Source organism: Pan troglodytes, chromosome 4 (genome assembly GCF_028858775.2).
Source record: "Pan troglodytes isolate AG18354 chromosome 4, NHGRI_mPanTro3-v2.0_pri, whole genome shotgun sequence".
NCBI classification, from domain to species: domain Eukaryota; kingdom Metazoa; phylum Chordata; class Mammalia; order Primates; family Hominidae; genus Pan; species Pan troglodytes.
Window position 1 is genome coordinate 107,430,282 of NC_072402.2, and position 19,583 is coordinate 107,449,864.

The 19,583-nt window shown below is 37.0% G+C and overlaps 1 protein-coding gene across 7 annotated transcripts in view; it reads left to right on the top strand.

Moving 5' to 3' along the window:
* MAN2A1 (mannosidase alpha class 2A member 1) overlaps nt 1–19,583 on the top strand; it is a 190,445-nt gene that overhangs the window by 29,591 nt on the left and 141,271 nt on the right. For all 7 annotated transcript variants that reach the window (XR_010156965.1, XM_063810525.1, XM_063810528.1 and 4 more), the window contains one exon: nt 9,865–10,036. Coding sequence is in view for 6 of the 7 variants with exons in the window: in XM_063810525.1 (XP_063666595.1) it covers nt 9,865–10,036 (172 nt within the window). In the remaining variant the exon portion in view is untranslated. The remainder of the gene's footprint in view (nt 1–9,864; nt 10,037–19,583) is intronic.

Sequence of the window (19,583 nt, forward strand, 5' to 3'; positions counted from 1 at the left end):
CATACACTCCAAGTCAAAATGTGACACTATAATGGGAAATCTTTGTATAATACTCCTAAATGAATGTGCAATTAGGCAGTGTTCTTTCTAAATGAGATTTATAGAGATTTGTTTGCATTTTCTGCAGCAACAATTTAAAACAAGCTTTAGCATAGTAGTTTGTTTCATCGGTGGATTTTCGTCTATTGGGAATAGAAATATTTGAAATAGATTTTAAAAAATTTTCTATATTTAGTTCCCCAACTTTGTGAATTTATGTTGCTGTGTTTTTCTATATATAGATATTTTTCTTTTTGGACTGAGTTGGTAATATCTCTCAAGAAAAGGTAAATTTCAAAATATGTTTGTATTTTAATAAAATTCCAAATTAAGTTACAGTCTGAAAAGATCTAACAATTGTCATAAAATATTTAAGTGTTTTACATGAGTAAAAACTGAATTGGAAAAGAATTGTGAAGTAAATGCTGATAACGTTGTACTGTTATGCTTTTGAAAGTTTTGAATCATAGACCATGAAATTAAATGTTAGTTGATTGATACATGTTCATGTTGTATTTAATAAGCTGATTAAAACACAATTACAGCACCTTTGTATCTACAATCTTAATTCTTTGCTTCCCACTAGTTAAACTGCTGAAATATTTGGTTAATTTTACTTCAAAGAAGTCACAGTGTGTGGAGAGAAGATAAGGTATACTAAATGAAAGATTGGACAGCATATTGTTAGTTAAGCAATTTGTGAAATGAACATTAGAAAATAATCCCCCTTGTGGTATGACTCTAAAATAGTAGGAAGACCTAGGCCCAAGAGTTACACTGGAAAATAATTTTCTTTTGTACATTTGCAATTCTTTTGTAGAACTTTTTATTGACTCAGAGGGTGATTAGGACTTTTTGCTTTTTTGTGTGTGTAAAATTAAGAAACAGATGTTTGCGTTTAGTATTATGATAATTATGTATCCTCTAAAAAAGTTTGTAAAAAAAGAATAAAAACATGAGGAAATCAGTGTAATATTTCCAAATATTTCTATTCAAATATTTTCAAGTATAGTTAGAATTTGAAAACAGTTCTGGTCAGTCATAGTTGGCTAATATCTCTATCAGGGGTGTCCAATCTTTTGGCTTCCCTGGGCCACATTGGAAGAAAAATTGTCTTGGGCCACACATAAAATACACTAACAATAGGTGATGAGCTAAAAAATAAAATCGCAAAAAAATTTCAAAATATTTTGAGAAAGTTTACAAATTCATGTTGAGATGCATTCAAAGCCGTCCTGGGCCACATGCAGCCCGTGGGCTGCAGGTTGGACAAACTTGATGAGAGGTGGTGGAGACTTAGAAGTCTGGTTGCTAAAGGAACTTTACTGATCAGAATGAGATGGTCATCGGAAGGAGAAGTTGTACGTGAACACTGTTTGGAGAGTACTTTATTTGGTTTAGCTACTGCAGGATAAAGTGGATTGTTTGATTTTGGCTGCCATGATGGGAAATTTTAGTTTCTGGAGCTAAAATCGTATGCGGAACAACCGAGTTCTGGCATTTATTGCCTGAACGGCATCAGGGGAGTTGCAGGTCTTTGTTATTTTTTACTTTGTGTAATTTTTTAACCCTGAAAAGTGGTAAATGAAGCCACATTTAACAGGTGAGGGCAGCGAGGCTAAGTTAGGGTAATTTGTTCAAAGTCAGTTAATTTAATTATAAATTCTCAGAGGTTGGTGAATTGAAGCTCAGGATTGCCTGATTGTAAAATCTGTGTTTTTTCCATTTACCTCTTTTTATTGCCTCTTAAGATACTTTATTTAGTTCAAATTATTCTATTTCTTTTCTTCTTGTGTTGTAGGCATTAGCCGATTTAACACATTTATCTGGACTTTGGGTTATTAATAGGGTTGTCAGATTTAGCAAACAAAAATATAGAATGCTCAGTTAAACTTGAATTTTCAATAACAATGAATAGTTTGTGTGTGTGTGTTTGTAGTTTGTGTGTGTGTGTTTGTGTGTCCCAAATATCACATGCAGCATGCTTATACTAAACATTTATTTGTTGTTTATCTGAAATTCAGATTCAACTTGGCTGTGCATTTTATCTGACAACCTTAATTGTTAAGAAAATTGTAGCACTTGAGTTAAATGGCTCTGTATGGCTATTTAGAATTCTGTTTTTAGAGATCTCTAAAATATGTGTATTGAGATTCTGTTTTACAGGAAGAATAGACGGTTTGGTCTCTCATTGGACTTTATTCTTTGAGGAGCACATATGTTAAGCAGCTGCTGAGAAATGTAGATGATCATTAAATAGCTCTTCTTTCTCCTCAGTTTCAGTTACCTTTGTCTGTCTTTCAAGCCTGGGTGCTTCAAAACTCTCCAGTGCCCTGGTAATACAAATAATTACTAACACTTAGGGAATTATTATGTTCTGTGCACTATTCTAGGCATTTTACGTATATCACATCCATTACTCCTTTCAGCAACTTCATGACAGAGTCTGTAATTACCCTCCCTTCATAGATGTGGGAGAAGTGGCAGGAGAGAGCATAAGTGATCTGTTCATGGCAGGGCTAGGTTTGAAATCAAGTGATCTTTTTCCAGAACCAGTACTTGTAACAGTTTTTAACATATTGCCTTTTTTGGATAATTCTTCTGAAACCACAGGCTGAGCATATAGGAGGGAAGTCTTTTAAGTATTTCCAAGCCAAATGTCAACTACTTTAGTATTATTAACCATAAAAAAGAAGATTTTTTTCAGCTATCTTGCAAAAGTGGACATCTCACTGCACTATCTCCTATCCTTCTTTTCCTTCTGATTTATCTTTATTGAAATGAATGTCTCTGTCCCTAAATACTATATTAGTACATGAGATAGTGAGTGATTTTCCTGATTGCCACATTTTCTACAATTAGAAAGTGATTTACAAGCGATATTTTCCAGCTTTTGTTTTGTTTTGTTTTGTTTTTTGAGATGGAGTCTTGCTCTGTTGCCCAGGCTGGAGTGCAGTGGTGCAATCTCAGTTCACTGCAACTTCTGCCTCCCAGGTTCAAGCAATTCTCCTGCCTCAGCCATCTGAGTAGCTGGGATTACAGGCACACGCCACAGTGCCTAGCTATTTTTTTGTATTTTTAGTAGAGATGGGGTTTCACCATGTTGGCCAGGCTGGTCTTGAACTCCTGACCTCAAGTGATCCGTCCGCCTTGGCCTCCCAAAGTGCTGGGATTACAGACTTAAGCCACCGTACCTAGCAATATTTTCCAGCCTTTAAATTGGTTTCTTTTAGAGACTTTGATAATTTGCCCAGTATTTGTCTAAAGCTAAGTAGCCCCCTCGTGTACCCTAAGAGTAACCCACCAAAGAAAGTCACTTTTCTTTCTAACAGTGTCTGTCATATTTTAGACAGTTTTCTCATTATTTCAAATAACCAAGCTCTGGTTGGGGAAGACTTACTATGCCTGAAGTATTGTCAGTCAGTGTTAGATGCTCATAGATGGGATCATTAATGAGGGAGGGGAGAAGCTTTAGCACAGATTTAGAAATTATCTTGGAGATTGATCACACAATTGCAGCTATGAGAAAAAGTATGCAGGTCTTCTAAGGGGCACTTAGAAAAGCAATATAATAAGGGGTCACAGTTGGACATTGTACGTATAGGGCTGCAGGATGAACAAAACGCCTGCTGTCCTAACAATAATGCAAATAGGTTCCTCTGGTGTGGGGTAAAATTTCCAGTGACAGCGTCTTCATATGGATTCAAAAAATGATCTCTCTCAAACAACTTCATTGAATTAAAGCTGATATGCTTAGAAAACTATTAAATGACACTGAATCAACTGGGAAAAACAGGTTAGATTATTTTGGAAACCTGGGTTCAAAAGCATTTAGAGGCATCAGCAGGTTTCTAGGTTTTCCAAGTCTCACAGATCTCTGGAAGCCTCAGCTTCATCTGTGACTGTCTTCTTACCCTCTCTTGGAAACTTAGTCGATTACTAAGTTCTCTTCATTTTGTCTCCTTGACCTCTTATTTCCCTCTGTTTATTTCAACTGCAGTCCATAACCATTTTTTCAGAATTTTGCAGTGGTCTCATTTTCTGTTTCTCTGCTTCTACTTTGCCTTTTTAGTCTTCACACTCTTAGTACAGTTATTTTTGAAAGCACAGGTCAGAAAACCCTCACGTCCTCCCTCCAAAGTTCTCTGTAAGAAACAGGAATGGTTTAGAAGGTTTTCAATAATCTATCTCCCACTTCTATTTTTATATTTATTTCTCACCATATTTGCATCATGTACCCTGCAATGCAGCCATAACCAACTTCCTGTCTTTTCCATATGCTCTTCCCTTTATTTGGAACTACCACCCTTTTTCTCTCTCCAGATGATGACTAATCTAAGAATCTTTCTTCTTTTCTTTTGGTAAGACTTTACCATTTCTTTATTTCCATGGCATTTTATTCATATTTTCACTGTAGAATCTGTTTTCATTTAGCTTTATTGCTTTGCCCTTATTAGATGCAAGGTACGTGTTTGAATGAATAAATCAGAACGTTAATTAAAACTCTTTCACAGTTTATCAGGGAGGAAAAGCAAGCTTAACTTATAATAGAAATGTTGGAATTAAAATTAATCAGCAGCATATTTGAGTAATAGTAATACCATTTAAGATTGTATGTTACCCCATAAGTATATGACTAGAAGTTGCAGTTGAATATTGAAGGATTAAGGAGTGATGGAAGAAACCTGTTCGTCATTTTTTCATAGAAAATACCTTAATTACTAGATGAGAACAATAAACACTGAAGATTCTGAAAGGAGGGAGAGAGGGAAGGGGGAAAGGGTTGAAAAACTACCTGTTGGGCACTGTGTTCACTATTTGGGTGATGGGATCAATAGAAGCCCAAACCTCAACATCATGCAGTATACCCGTGGAACAAACCTGCAAATATACCTCTTGAATCTAAAATTAAAAAAAAGAAAATAAATTATTAGATGAAAGGATATTTGTTTTTAATGAACTTTATTTTAAAATTTGAGAATATTTATCACATTGAAATGGAAAAAAAATCTTGAGGCTTAAGTTGCATGTGTTGTTTATTACCAATGTATTATTTATCTGGATATAATTATTTTTTATTCAAAAACTGTTCATGTTTTCCTGAAGATTGGTGCTTATTTAACTTTTGAGTGGAATTAATATACTTTAAAAATCGTTATTAATAAAAATAAAAAGAAAAGAAAAAATCATTATTATAGCAATCAAAACCATAGCAGTGTAACAGTGCTTTGTGGAGCGGGGTGCCTTCTTAGGGATGGGTGTTTTAATCATCTTAGGGCTCACAGATCCTCTTAAAATGTAAATATTTTGGAAACTTAAAGATAATGGACAATGATTATTAGGTATAGCATCAGAACAGAGAGTGAACATATTAAAGCTAATATGGTTGTATTATTTTATCTTTAGTTTCATTTCTAGCTGAAGTAATAAATTTGCATTTGTACTTTTTTCCTAGTCCTTTTGGCTATACCTTTCATTCATCTTATTAAGTACTTATTGAACTCTTGCTCTTATATGTTTGCAGTAGATACTAGATTAAGTTTGAGTGGTATGTGTGCTCAGTCCTGCTTCTAAAATTTTCAGGATCTGGGGCAAAGTACACAGAGGCCCACATACCCTGTGTTTAAACATTTAAGTTATAAATCAAAGAAATAAATTACTAAAGAAAAATAGGTCTTCTCCTCTTGCCTGGAGAAATAGCTCAGTGATCTAGAAGACCAAATGTAGGTTTAGATTGCTGTTGCTCTAGTTCCCCACTGGAATATGGTGGTGTGTATGGGGAGAGCCAGCCTGTGGGGCAGGCCAGCTGCCTTCTCCTCCCAGGCCTGGCCCTGTCCCAAACCAGGAAGGACCTTGATTGAAGCGATCCTGGTGCCAGGTCTACACCCCTACAAACTACAGCCTCTTGGCCACTGTTTAGGCTAGAGAGGGTAGGTCCCATTTGTTAGGGTTAAGTGCCCTGATGGGGAGAGACTTATAAGAATCCCAGTAGGCTTCCAGTTTGGGGCTGTTCAGACAGATTTCTGGACCCTGGTACTCAGAAGGGCAGGGCAGGCTCTGGGTCAGTTTGTCCTGTGGATTTATCCAATTGAAAGGGGTGTAGTCAGAAGAATAGGGAGGTCCTTCTAGAGTCCAGGGCTCAGGGCCAGGTAACTCTTGCCCACATCCTCATGGTGGTACTTAGTGTATATGCCCTTGAACCAAATAAAACTAAATGTTCCTGAAGAGCATCAGAACTCCACATAATCTCTAGATTTCCAACCTATGGCTGAGAGCTCAAAATTTTAAAAATAAATTGTGATTTGTGAACAGTTACTAGGTGCTTAATTGTTCATGAACATTGAATGTAGACAATAGAGTTTCCAGCTTTATTGGCTTTTTTTATTTTAGAACTTAAAAAAAAATAGTGGTATCGAATTTGGGTTTATGCCTGCTTTGTGGAACTTGTAATTATGCACTCTTTGTTTTAAATATTTCCCCACTTATTTAAAATAGCTATTAGCTTTTTTATGGGTGGTAATAGTGTTAGAATGGAAAAGAATAAATTGAAAGGTATTCTTAATGCTGTTCTAGCCCTTGTTCAATTTTCAAGGATATTCCAACAGAAAGAAAAAAAGCTGTGAATTGACCGCTTAAGTAAATCAGTTTGCAACTCAGTGTCCTAAGATTATTAAATCTAGAGGTAGGAATATAATTTTATGTCATGAAAATTCATCCCCTACCACTTTTTATAAAACACTATATTTCTGGTTGGTCTCATGTTAATATACAATTGTAGTTTTTACAGTAATTTAGAAAACGAAAGAACCAATTCAATGTAAAAGGTAATACTTGATTACTCTATTGTATAAGAGCAATAAAAGCTAATTTACTGTTATATTACTCAGTACTGAAAGCTGCAAGAGGCTATCTTTCAGTTCATTCTTCATTAATTATGCTGTATGGTGGTGATATCAGTATGAGTTTTATGGAACGCTTTCAGGTTGACATCTCTGAGCTTGTATTTTGGCTCATGTGAATGTCTTTACCATATTTTCCTCATGATTGTTGAGGGGTGAATGAAGTGTTGAAGGCAAAATGGACTAATCAATCACTGTGATTCCTCTGTGAAAACTCCCATGATAAACTCTTTTTTGAAATGGCCTTAGTTCATTCATCACAGATTATAACTGTTGAAAATAAATAGTTGTGCTTAACAAAAAACACAGAAAAAAACTTTTACTTATCAATCTTCATAAAGACTAACCCTTAAAAATTTGCCTTTTATGCTAGATTACTGGAGTTTTATTATCAAATTAATTTGGAGGCATTTCACTATTTATAGTTCTTTAGCTAGTAGCCAGATAATTAGGAATTAGTTTGAACCTTTAAATTTAGGTAAAAGATATCATGTGATATCTTAAAGATGATAATTCTAATAGAACCATTTCATTTACATGGTCCTTGTTGCACGTGTATAATAAAAGCATGGTACAGAAATAGATTTACTTACGTACATTTGAATTTAGCTCAGTTTTGCAATATGTAGGTAGATATAGTATATTCAGTTAAATATTATGTTGATATTTGATAAAATAAATTCTTCCCACATTGCAATCTTTATTTCTTGGATGGTAATGACGCTGATTTGTTCTAGGGCTGAATAAGTTTGCTAGGGCTGCCATAGCAAAGTACCAGACTAAGTGGCTTAAACAACAGAAATTTGTTTTTTTCACAGTTCTGGAGGCTAGAAGTCCAAGATCAAGGTGTTGGCAGTGTTGATTTCTTTTGAGGTCATCTCTCCTTGGCTTGTTGATGGCTGTCTTCTCCTTGTGTCTTTGCATGGTCTTCCTTGTGTATCTGTGTTCTAATCTCCTTTTGTTATAAGTACATCAATAGTCATGTAGGATTAGGGCCTATCTTCATGACCTCATTTTACCTTAATTACCTCTTTAAAGACCTGTCTCCAAATACAGTCACATTCTGAGGTGGTGAGACTTCAGCATATGACACAGATCTGTCCATAACAAGGGCATAGAGTGAATTCAGTGCAAACTGAAATTTTGGGTAACCAATATATGTTTTAAGATGTGGAGCAGTTTATATAAGTGTTTTAATTGTATACTTTACAAATTGGGTGTTCAGAATATTTTTTATTTCCCCTTTACCTAATTTAATTGTACAGATGTGGGAAAGGGCAGTTAAAGACTGATGATGATATCAGTTCTGAGCACTTGATGTTTTTTAACTTGGTAGTGTTGGTATGGTCATCAGGGAGTTAGGGCATCTGGGTTGGTTGGGCTTTCTGGGCTATTCCCTGGGAATCCAGAGGTGGATCCTGGCTCAGTGCTCTGGGGGCAGTGTTCCAGGTTAGTACTTTGGTGAAGCTAGGTGGGATTCTTTGCAGACCACCATTTCATGAAATATCTTTGAGGTTTTAAAAATAGACACAGTTTTTTTTAGTTAAATGTGGAAAAATTGAAGTATCCAGGAGGTGTTCTTTGGTACCAAATCAGGTTAAAAGTGCCCCAGATCAAGAAAGTCCTATAAAGACTATTTGACATTATATTTCTATTTGGCCCATAGCTTCATACGTGCCACATTGTAGGTGCTCAGTAAATAATTGTAGGATGGATGAGTAGATTTCAATTAAAGCAAGAGGAATAAATAAGTCATAGCTGCAGTGCTCTTTTCAAAAGCTCATATTCACATTGTCAGAATAGTTTTGTCTTCTCTGCCCTGGCAGGCTTTTATTTTTTATTTATTTATTTATTTTTTGCCAGCAAATATAGTATACATATTAATTTAACTATATACAGATAAGAAACAGCCATTTGGACCCTCTTACTCTTTAATTCTCTCACATGTAAGTTTGGAAACAATAGACCAATAGTTCAGCTTGGATATATAGGAACTTCTCCTTATAAGATTTTTTAGATGGGAACGGGTAATTTTTTAGGGGGTCTACTTTGCCTCCCACCAGTAGACGGAATTGGTGGCTGTGTACGCTTTTGCTTGGCCGTTTTAGTAGTCTGCCTTGTGGTGCTATGTTTGCACCTGTTGGTGTTAAAAATGTTTCTTATAGCCAAATTGCAACTATCTTTAGATAAAATTTCCAGGATATTTGGAAAGTATAGGAAAAAACAGGAGAACCAAACTGTCAACATCTACAGTTCTCTTTTTGAAAAATTTTACCTATATGCATTCGCATTTGTTGTTTGATTAGTGTTACTTCGTGCTTCTAAGGAATTGAATAATGAACAGCTTTTGGGAACAAATGCCTGTATTTTGCAGAATTCTACTTCTCAGTGTTCATATTTATGGTGTAATTACCTTATTGGTCTGCTGAAAGCTTTTAGGTATAGTTTATACTTGCGATCTCTTTTTTCTTAGTTTAACTTATTTAATGGGTGAAGAATTTTAGATGTGGCATGAGAGGATAAAATTTGGATCCCCTATTAGGATAACAGTACTGCCAACTTGTAAACAGTGTTTAGATTTTTAAAATTCAAAAAAAATTCCTTAGAGATAAAAAATTGAATTAGATACTATAATTATTAAGATATAAATAACCGCTTTTTGGCCTTAGGTCATCTATCTTATTTTTCTCATTTCTATCTGAATTTGTGCAGTTTTCAGAGTGTTTTCATTGTTTTAATATTAGTGGGTTTCTGAGTCCCATGACAACTAAAATGGAGTTTCATTAATTGAAAACACCTGTTAAATTTAAAAATATGTCTATGAATGAAAATTCTAAGGATGTCCAAAGTAATGCAATGGAATGTGACTGAGTTGAAATCAGCCATACGAATTAGACCTTTGTGGTATATTTGTGTCTTGATTTAGGTTGGTTGAAGACTTTCAATGACTACTTTAGAGACAAGACTCAGTATATTTTTAATAACATGGTCCTAAAGCTGAAAGAAGACTCACGGAGGAAGTTTATTTGGTCTGAGATCTCTTACCTTTCAAAGTGGTGGGATATTATAGATATTCAGAAGAAGGATGCTGTTAAAAGGTTTGTTTTAAAACTTTTTTGGAATTTGGTAATATTAAAGCTTAATTGTACAATGAACTAAGTATTGAATTTTTAGATGGTGAAAATTCTTAGCTTTATATTTGAAACTTAAAATATTTCTTCACATACCATTTTCGTTGATTTTGGTTCATCTCTGAAAAAGCCATTTGAAACTTTTCCATTTAAATCCTGTGTTCCACTGGAAGCAGTGGCTTACTGCTGTAATCCTAGCACTTTGGGAGGCCGAGGTGGGCGGATCACCTGAGGGCAGGAGTTCAAGACCACTCTGGCCAACATGGTGAAACCTTGTCTCTACTAAAAATACAAAAAAATTAGCCAGGTATGGTGCTCACGCCTGTAATTCCAACTACTCGGGAGGCTCAGGCACGACAATGCTTGGACCCAGAAGGCAGAGGGTTGTAGTGAGCCAACATAGTGCCACTGCACTCCAGCCTGGGTGACAGTGCAAGACTCTGCCTTGGGGGAAAAAAATCCTATGTTACAACTTTGTCCCACAAATGGAATTACTAGGTCAAAGTGGCTTCATAGTTTAAAAGTTTTTTTTAAGTATATAATTAAAGTGACGCCTGTATAGTTTGTTTCAATGTATATTTCAATCTTCCATATAGAAAGTATCAATTTATTTGCTTTTTAGTCAGCAATATAATTTTTGAAGTTGTTGGCCAATTTGATGGTTGAAAAATTTCATTTTAATTTTAATTTTTGATTGGTAACAGTGTTGCATATTTTCTCATACAGGTTAAGGTTTTTGTGACTTGCTTATTGTACTTTTTCTTACTGATTTGTAGGAGTATTTATACATATACTCCTTAGCTCATATTTTTCCTCAGATTTTTATTTTCATCTTTTAGTGTTTGATATACAAAATTTTAACACATTTATCTACTCAAATCTGTTATTCTGTTTTCTTCAGATATTGCTTTTGCTGTCATGTTTTAAAAAGTTTTCTCCAATCTAGAGGTCAAATAAATAGTGCTTTTTTTCTTCCTAATTTCATTTTTTACCATTCACTTTTTAAAAAACTGATTAAAAAAAAATACGTTACGATGGGAGGTTTTCTGATCTCCATGTATCCCCTGGAGTTAAGAATTATCTTATAATGAATTGTTTTCTTTAATTTATTTAATGTCACTTATACAGCGCTTACTGTATTAGTCCCTGTTCTAAGCACTTTACAAATTGTAACTAATAATCTTCTAAACAATTCTGTGAAATAGGTACAATTGTTATCCTTGTTTTACACATAAGGACACTGAGTCGTCCAGGATCACAGGGCAGCCTGGCATTCCATGTAGTCCAGGCTGTCCACCTCCAGAGGCTGTCTTCTTTGCACACTGCGCCATCCTGCCTTCCCAAGATTGAATTAGTCCATCCTTTTCTAGTGATTTGAAGTGCAATCTTTATTATATTTAAATATGCATTAGTTTCTGGGCATTTTGACTTGTTTCATGGACTTTTCTGTTTGACTGTAATTGTTGTGCCTTTATAATATATTTCGTTAACTGACAGTTGACGTTCCTTCTCATCTTTTTGTTTTTAATATTTTTAGTTATTATGGATACATAATAGTTGTACATGTTTATGGGGTACATCTGGTATTTTAATATAAGCATATAATATATAATCAGATCAGGGTCATTGGGATATCTGTCACCTCAAACATTTATCATTTTCTTGTCTTAGGAACGTTGGAATTCTCCTCTTTTAGTTATTTTGAAATATATGATACATTATTCTTTTTTTTTTTAAGCAATTGACCAATCAATTTTAATTAACTCATTCTGTATGACTATCATAGGCTATTAAAAATAGGAAAGCGTGTTTCTTTTTATTATTATTATTATTATACTTTAAGTTTTAGGGTACATGTGCACAATGTTCAGGTTAGTTACATATGTATACATGTGCCATGCTGGTGTGCTGCACCCATAAACTCGTCATTTAGCATTAGGTATATCACCTAATGCTATCCCTCCCCCCTCCCCCCACCCCACAACAGTCCCCAGAGTGTGATGTTCCCCTTCCTGTGTCCATGTGTTCTCATTGTTCAATTCCCACCTATGAGTGAGAACATGTGGTGTTTGGTTTTTTGTCCTTGCGATAGTTTGCTGAGAATGATGGTTTCCAGCTTCATCCATGTCCCTACAAAGGACATGAACTCATCCTTTTTTATGGCAGCATAGTATTCCATGGTGTATATGTGCCACATTTTCTTAATCCAGTCTATCATTGTTGGACATTTGGATTGGCTCCAAGTCTTTGCTATTGTGAATAGTGCCGCAATAAACATACGTGTGCATGTGTCTTTATAGCAGCATGATTTATAGTCCTTTGGGTATATACCCAGTAATGGGATGGCTGGGTCAAATGGTATTTCTAGTATTTCTAGTTCTGGATCCCTGAGGAATCGCCACACTGACTTCCACAATGGTTGAACTAGTTTACAGTCCCACCAACAGTGTAAAAGTGTTCCCATTTCTCCACATCCTCTCCAGCACCTGTTGCTTCCTGACTTTTTAATGATTGCCATTCTAACTGGTGTGAGATGGTATCTCATTGTGGTTTTGATTTGCATTTCTCTGATGGCCAGTGATGGTGAGCATTTTTTCATGTGATTTTTGGCTGCATAAATGTCTTCTTTTGAGAAGTGTCTGTTCATGTCCTTTGCCCACTTTTTGATGGGGTTGTTTGTTTTTTTCTTGTAAATTTGTTTGAGTTCATTGTAGATTCTGGATATTAGCCCTTTGTCAGATGAGTAGGTTGCAAAAATTTTCTCCCATTTTGTAGGTTGCCTGTTCACTCTGATGGTAGTTTCTTTTGCTGTGCAGAAGCTCTTTAATTTAATTAGATCCCATTTGTCAATTTTGACTTTTGTTTCCATTGCTTTTGGTGTTTTAGACATGAAGTCCTTGCTCATGCCTATGTCCTGAATGGTAATGCCTAGGTTTTCTTCTAGGGTTTTTATGATTTTAGGTCTAATGTTTAAGTCTTTAATCCATCTTGAATTAATTTTTGTATAAGGTGTAAGGAAGGGATCCAGTTTCAGCTTTCTACATATGGCTAGCCAGTTTTGCCAGCACCATTTATTAAATAGGGAATCCTTTCCCCATTGCTTTTCTCAGGTTTGTCAAAGATCAGATAGTTGCAGATATGTGGCGTTATTTCTGAGGGCTGTGTTCTGTTCCATTGATCTATATCTCTGTTCTGGTACCAGTACCATGCTGTTTTGGTTACTGTAGCCTTGTAGTATAGTTTGAAGTCAGGTAGTGTGATGCCTCCAGCTTTGTTCTTTTGGCTTAGGATTGACTTGGCTATGCGGGCTCTTTTTTGGTTCCATATGAACTTTAAAGTAGTTTTTTCCAATTCTGTGAAGAAAATCATTGGTAGCTTGATGGGGATGGCATTGAATCTATAAATTACCTTGGGCAGTATGGCCATTTTCACAATATTGATTCTTTCTACCCATGAGCATGGAATGTTCTTCCATTTGTTTGTATCCTCTTTTATTTCATTGAGCAGTGGTTTGTAGTTTTCCTTGAAGAGGTCCTTCACGTCCCTTGTAAGTTGGATTCCTAGGTATTTTATTCTCTTTGAAGCAATTGTGAATGGGAGTTCACTCATGATTTGGCTCTCTGTTAGTCTGTTATTGGTGTATAAGAATGCTTGTGATTTTTGTACATTGATTTTGTATCCTGAGACTTGCTGAAGTTGCTTATCAGCTTAAGGAGATTTTGGGTTGAGACGATGGGGTTTTGTAGATATAAAATCATGTCGTCTGCAAACAGGGACAATTTGACTTCCTCTTTTCCTAATTGAATGCCCTTTATTTCCTTCTCCTGCCTAATTGCCCTGGCCGGAACTTCCAACACTATGTTGAATAGGAGTGGTGAGAGAGAGCATCCCTGTCTTGTGCCCATTTTCAAAGGGAATGCTTCCAGTTTTTGCCCATTCAGTATGATATTGGCTGTAGGTTTGTCATAGAAAGCTCTTATTATTTTGAGATACGTCCCATCAATACCTAATTTATTGAGAATTTTTAGCATGAAGGGTTGTTGAATTTTGTCAAAGGCCTTTTCTGCATCTATTGAGATAATCATGTGGTTTTTGTCTTTGGTTCTGTTTATATGCTGGATTACATTTATTGATTAGCGTATATTGAACCAGCCTTGCATCCCAGGGATGAAGCCCACTTGATCATGGTGGATAAGCTTTTTGATGTGCTGCTGGATTCGGTTTGCCAGTATTTTATTGAGGATTTTTTCATCATTGTTCATCAAGGATATTGGTCTAAAATTCTCTTTTTTGGTTGTGTCTCTGTCAGGCTTTGCTATCAGGATGATGCTGGCCTCATAAAATGAGTTAGGGAGGATTCCCTCTTTTTCTATTGATTGGAATAGTTTCAGAAGGAATGGTACCAGTTCCTCCTTGTACTTCTGGTAGAATTCGGCTGTGAATCCATCTCGTCCTGGACTCTTTTTGGTTGGTAAGCTATTGATTATTGCCACAATTTCAGCTCCTGTTATTGGTCTATTCAGAGATTCAACTTCTTCCTGGTTTAGTCTTGGGAGGGTGTATGTGTCCAGGAATTTATCTATTTCTTCTAGATTTTCTAGTTTATTTGCGTAGAGGTGTTTGTAGTATTCTCTGATGGTAGTTTGTATTTCTGTGGGATCGGTGGTGATATCCCCTTTGTCATTTTTTATTGCGTCTGTTTGATTCTTCTGTCTTTTCTTCTTTATTAGTCTTGCTAGTGGTCTATCAATTTTGTTGATCCGTTCGAAAAACCAGCTCCTGGATTCATTAATTTTTTGAAGGGTTTTTTGTGTCTCTATTTCCTTCAGTTCTGCTCTGATTTTAGTTATTTCTTGCCTTCTGCTAGCTTTTGAATGTGTTTGCTCTTGCTTTTCTAGTTCTTTTAATTGTGATGTTAGGGTGTCAATTTTGGATCTTTCCTACTTTCTCTTGTGGGCATTTAGTGGTATAAATTTCCCTCTACACACTGCTTTGAATGTGTCCCAGAGATTCTGGAATGTTGTGTCTTTGTTCTCGTTGGTTTCAAAGAACATCTTTATTTCTGCCTTCATTTTGTTATGTACCCAGTAGTCATTCAGGAGCAGGTTGTTCAGTTTCCATGTAGTTGAGTGGTTTTGAGTGAGTTTCTTAATCCTGAGTTCTAGTTTGATTGCACTGTGGTCTGAGAGACAGTTTGTTATAATTTCTGTTCTTTTACATTTGCTGAGGAGAGGTTTACTTCCAACTATGTGGTCAATTTTGGAATAGGTGTGGTGTGGTGCTGAAAAAAATGTATATTCTGTTGATTTGGGGTGGAGAGTTCTGTAGATGTCTGTTAGGTCCACTTGGTGCAGAGCTGAGTTCAATTCCTGGGTATCCTTGTTAACTTTCTGTCTCATTGATCTGTCTAATGTTGACAGTGGGGTGTTAAAGTCTCCCATTATTATTGTGTGGCAGTCTCAGTCTCTTTATAGGTCACTCATGACTTGCTTTGCGAAACTGGGTGCTCCTGTATTGGGTGCATATATATTTAGGATAGTTAGCTCTTCTTGTTGAATTGATCCCTTTACCATTAAGTAATGGCCTTCTTTGTCTCTTTTGATCTTTGTTGGTTTAAAGTCTGTTTTATCAGAGACTAGGATTGCAACCCCTGCCTTTTTTCGTTTTCCATTTGCTTGGTAGATCTTCCTCCATCCTTTTATTTTTAGTCTATGTGTGTCTCTGCACGTGAGATGGGTTTCCTGAATACAGCACACTGATGGGTCTTGACTCTTTATCCAATTTGCCAGTCTGTGTCTTTTAATTGGAGCATTTAGTGCATTTACATTTAAAGTTAATATTGTTATGTGTGAATTTGATCCTGTCATTTTGATGTTAGCTGGTTATTTTGCTCATTAGTTGATGCAGTTTCTTCCTAGCCTCGATGGTCTTTACAATTTGGCATGATTTTGCAGTGGCTGGTACCGGTTGTTCCTTTCCATGTTTAATGCTTCCTTCAGGAGCTCTTTCAGGGCAGGCCTGGTGGTGACAAAATCTCTCAGCATTTGCTTGTCTGTAAAGTATTTTATTTCTCCTTCACTTATGAAGCTTAGTTTGGCTGGATATGAAATTCTGGGTTGAAAATTCTTTTCTTTAAGAATGTTGAATATTGGCCCCCACTCTCTTCTGGCTTGTAGGGTTTCTGCCGAGAGATCCGCTGTTAGTCTGATGGGCTTCCCTTTGTGGGTAACCCGACCTTTCTCTCTGGCTGCCCTTAACATTTTTTCCTTCATTTCAACTTTGGTGAATCTGAGAATTATGTGTCTTGGAGTTGCTTTTCTCGAGGAGTATCTTTGTGGCCTTCTCTGTATTTCCTGAATCTGAATGCTGACCTGCCTTGCTAGATTGGAGAAGTTCTCCTGGATAATATCCTGCAGAGTGTTTTCCAACTTGGTTCTGTTCTCCCCGTCACTTTCAGGTACACCAATCAGACGTAGATTTGGTCTTTTCACATAGTCCCATATTTCTTGGAGGCTTTGTTCATTTCTTTTTATTCTTTTTTGTCTAAACTTCCCTTCTCGCTTCATTTCATTCATTTCATTTTCCATCACTGATACCCTTTCTTCCAGTTGATCGCATCGGCTCCTGAGGCTGCTGCATTCTTTACGTAGTTGTCAAGCCTTGGCTTTCAGCTCCATCAGCTCCTTTAAGCACTTCTCTGTATTGGTTATTCTAGTTATACATTTGTCTAAATTTTTTTTGCAAGTTTTTAACTTCATTGCCTTTGGTTTGAATTTCCTCCTGTAGCTCGGAGCAGTTTGATCATCTGAAGCCTTCTTCTCTCAGCTCGTCAAAGTCATTCTCTGTCCAGCTTTGTTCTGTTGCTGGTGAGGAACTGGGTTCCTTTGGAGGAGGAGAGGCGCTCTGCTTTTTAGAGTTTCCAGTTTTTCTGCTCTGTTTTTTCCCAATCTTTGTGGTTTTATCTACTTTTGGTCTTTGATGATGGTGATGTACAGATGTGTTTTTGGTGTGGATGTCCTTTCTGTTTGTTAGTTTTCCTTCTAACAGTCAGGACCCTCAGCTGCAGGTCTGTTGGAGTTTGGTAGAGGTCCACTCCAGACCCTGTTTGCCTGGGTAACAGCAGCGGTGGCTGCAGAACCACGGATTTTCATGAACCGCGAATGCTGCTGTCTGATCGTTCCTCTGGAAGTTTTGTCTCAGAGGAGCACTGGGCCGTGTGAGGTGTCAGTCTGCCCCCACTGGGGGGTGCCACCCAGTTAGGCTGCTCGGGGGTCAGGGGTCAGGGACCCACTTGAGGAGGCAGTCTGCCCGTTTTCAGATCTCTAGCTGTGTGCTGGGAGAACCACTGCTCTCTTCAAAGCTGTCAGACATTTAAGTCTGCAGAGGTTACTGCTGTCTTTTTGTTTGTCTGTGCCCTGCCCCCAGAGGTGGAGCCTACAGAGGCAGCAGGCCTCCTTGAGCTGTGGTGGGCTCCACCCAGTTCCAGCTTCCAGGCTGCTTTGTTTACCCAAGCAAGCCTGGGCAGTGGCGGGCGCCCCTCCCCCAGCCTCGCTGTCGCCTTGCAGTTTGATCTCATACTGCTGTGCTAGCAATCAGTGAGACTCTGTGGGCATAGGACCCTCTGAGCCAGATGCAGGATACAATCTCCTGGTGGGCCGTTTTTTAAGCCCGTCGGAAAAGCTCAGTATTAGGGTGGGAGTGACCTGATTTTCCAGGTGCCGTGTGTCACCCCTTTCTTTGACTAGGAAAGGGAACTCCCTGACCCTTTGCGCTTCCCGAGTGAGGCAATGCCTCGCCCTGCTTCTGCTCGCGCATGGTGCGCTGCACCCACTGTCCTGGGCCCACTGTCTGGCACTCTCTAGTGAGATGAACCCGGTACCTCAGATGGAAATGCAGAAATCACCCATCTTCTGTGTTGCTCACACTGGGAGCTGTAGACCGGAGCTGTTCCTATTCGGCCATCTTGGCTGCTCCCTGCACATTATTCTTAACTGTATTAAAAAGTTCTTACAATGAGTGAACATTTAATTTTGCCAAAGTGCTTTGTAATTAATTTGTTAAATTCTTCGTACTCCATCAAAAAAGTAATCTTGTTTGATTTTGATGAAAATTGATGTAAACATTTAAAGATAATTTGGGGAGAATTGACTTTTTATAATTTCCATTGGAGTTTTTTTTTTTTTTTTTTCCCCCCCTCTTGATAGGAGGCTTAAAATGCTTACAGGTTTGACTAGGAAGTGAAGGGTATATTTTCTACCGGTACTGGGATTAATTAACTACCTCATCCAAAGGGGCTAGCCACATCCACTCTAGCCATGTGCTGCTACTGGAACCAGAGTTGTCAGGATATCCCTCCAGTTACTCAAGACAAGCTAGAATTCCAAAATATTATGTAAAATACCTAGAGTTTTTACACTGAAATGTTAGCTATTAATTTAGATTAATATACCAGGATATGCACACATGTGCATGCATAAACACACACACACACAGTTGCAGACACACTCACACAGTGCTAAACAGATCACATCAGCATTTCTGAATCTGTAGTTTAGATACACTAGTTTGCAACCTTTTAAACATTAATAACTGTCTTGGAAAACCACATAAGCATTGATATTTGTTTTATAAAGGCAATTTTTTGATTAAGTTTTAAATTTTTTGCCAAGTGCAGTGGCTAATGGCTATAATCTCAGTGACCTGGGAGGCTGAGGTAGGAGGATCAATTGAACCCAAGAATTGGAGGCTGTAGTGAGCTGTGATCATGCCCCTGCACTCCAGCCTGGGTGACTGGGCAAGACCTCAACTCTAAAAAAAAAGTTTTTTTTAGGTCTTTAGGTGTTACCTTACTTCTTGAGCATGAAAAATATTTCATATTTTCTAAGAAAATAATTTTATAGTTACTCAGATTGTTTCTCATTTTAAGAATTTATCCCATGTGTAGTTATTTTTGCTTTTTTGTTGCTTGTTTTGGGAATCTGATTTTTTTCTTCATTTTGATTTACTTAATTTTGTTGGTTTTTGCCCACCTTACCCTCCTAGAACCTGTTTATATTTTACCAGTTTTTACTCTTGACCTATCTGCTTTCATCTTTCCTAATTCCTTCTACTCACTTTCACTAATGCTAAATGAGCCAGTCCACTTAATAAGTTCATCTGTGTGTTTACCTTTTAGCAATAGTCTGACTAGCTTTTATGTTTTTATATGCTATTTTCTCATTATTGTATTTTTCCTATGTATTTAATAACTCTACTACTGTTTTCTTTTTGACTTAGGTATTTTAGAAAAATAATTTTCAATTTGCAAGTGCTATTTTTTCCCAGTTATACTTTATTATAAACTAGCTTTAATGTCTTATGGCCATAGAATATGGACTGTATACTCTTTTTTTTTTTTTTTTTTTTTTTGATACTGAGTCTCGCTCTGTCACCCAGGCTGAAGTGCACTGGCGTGGTCTCAGCTCACTGCAACCTCTGCCTCCCAGGTTCAAGCGGTTCTCCTCCTTCAGTCTCC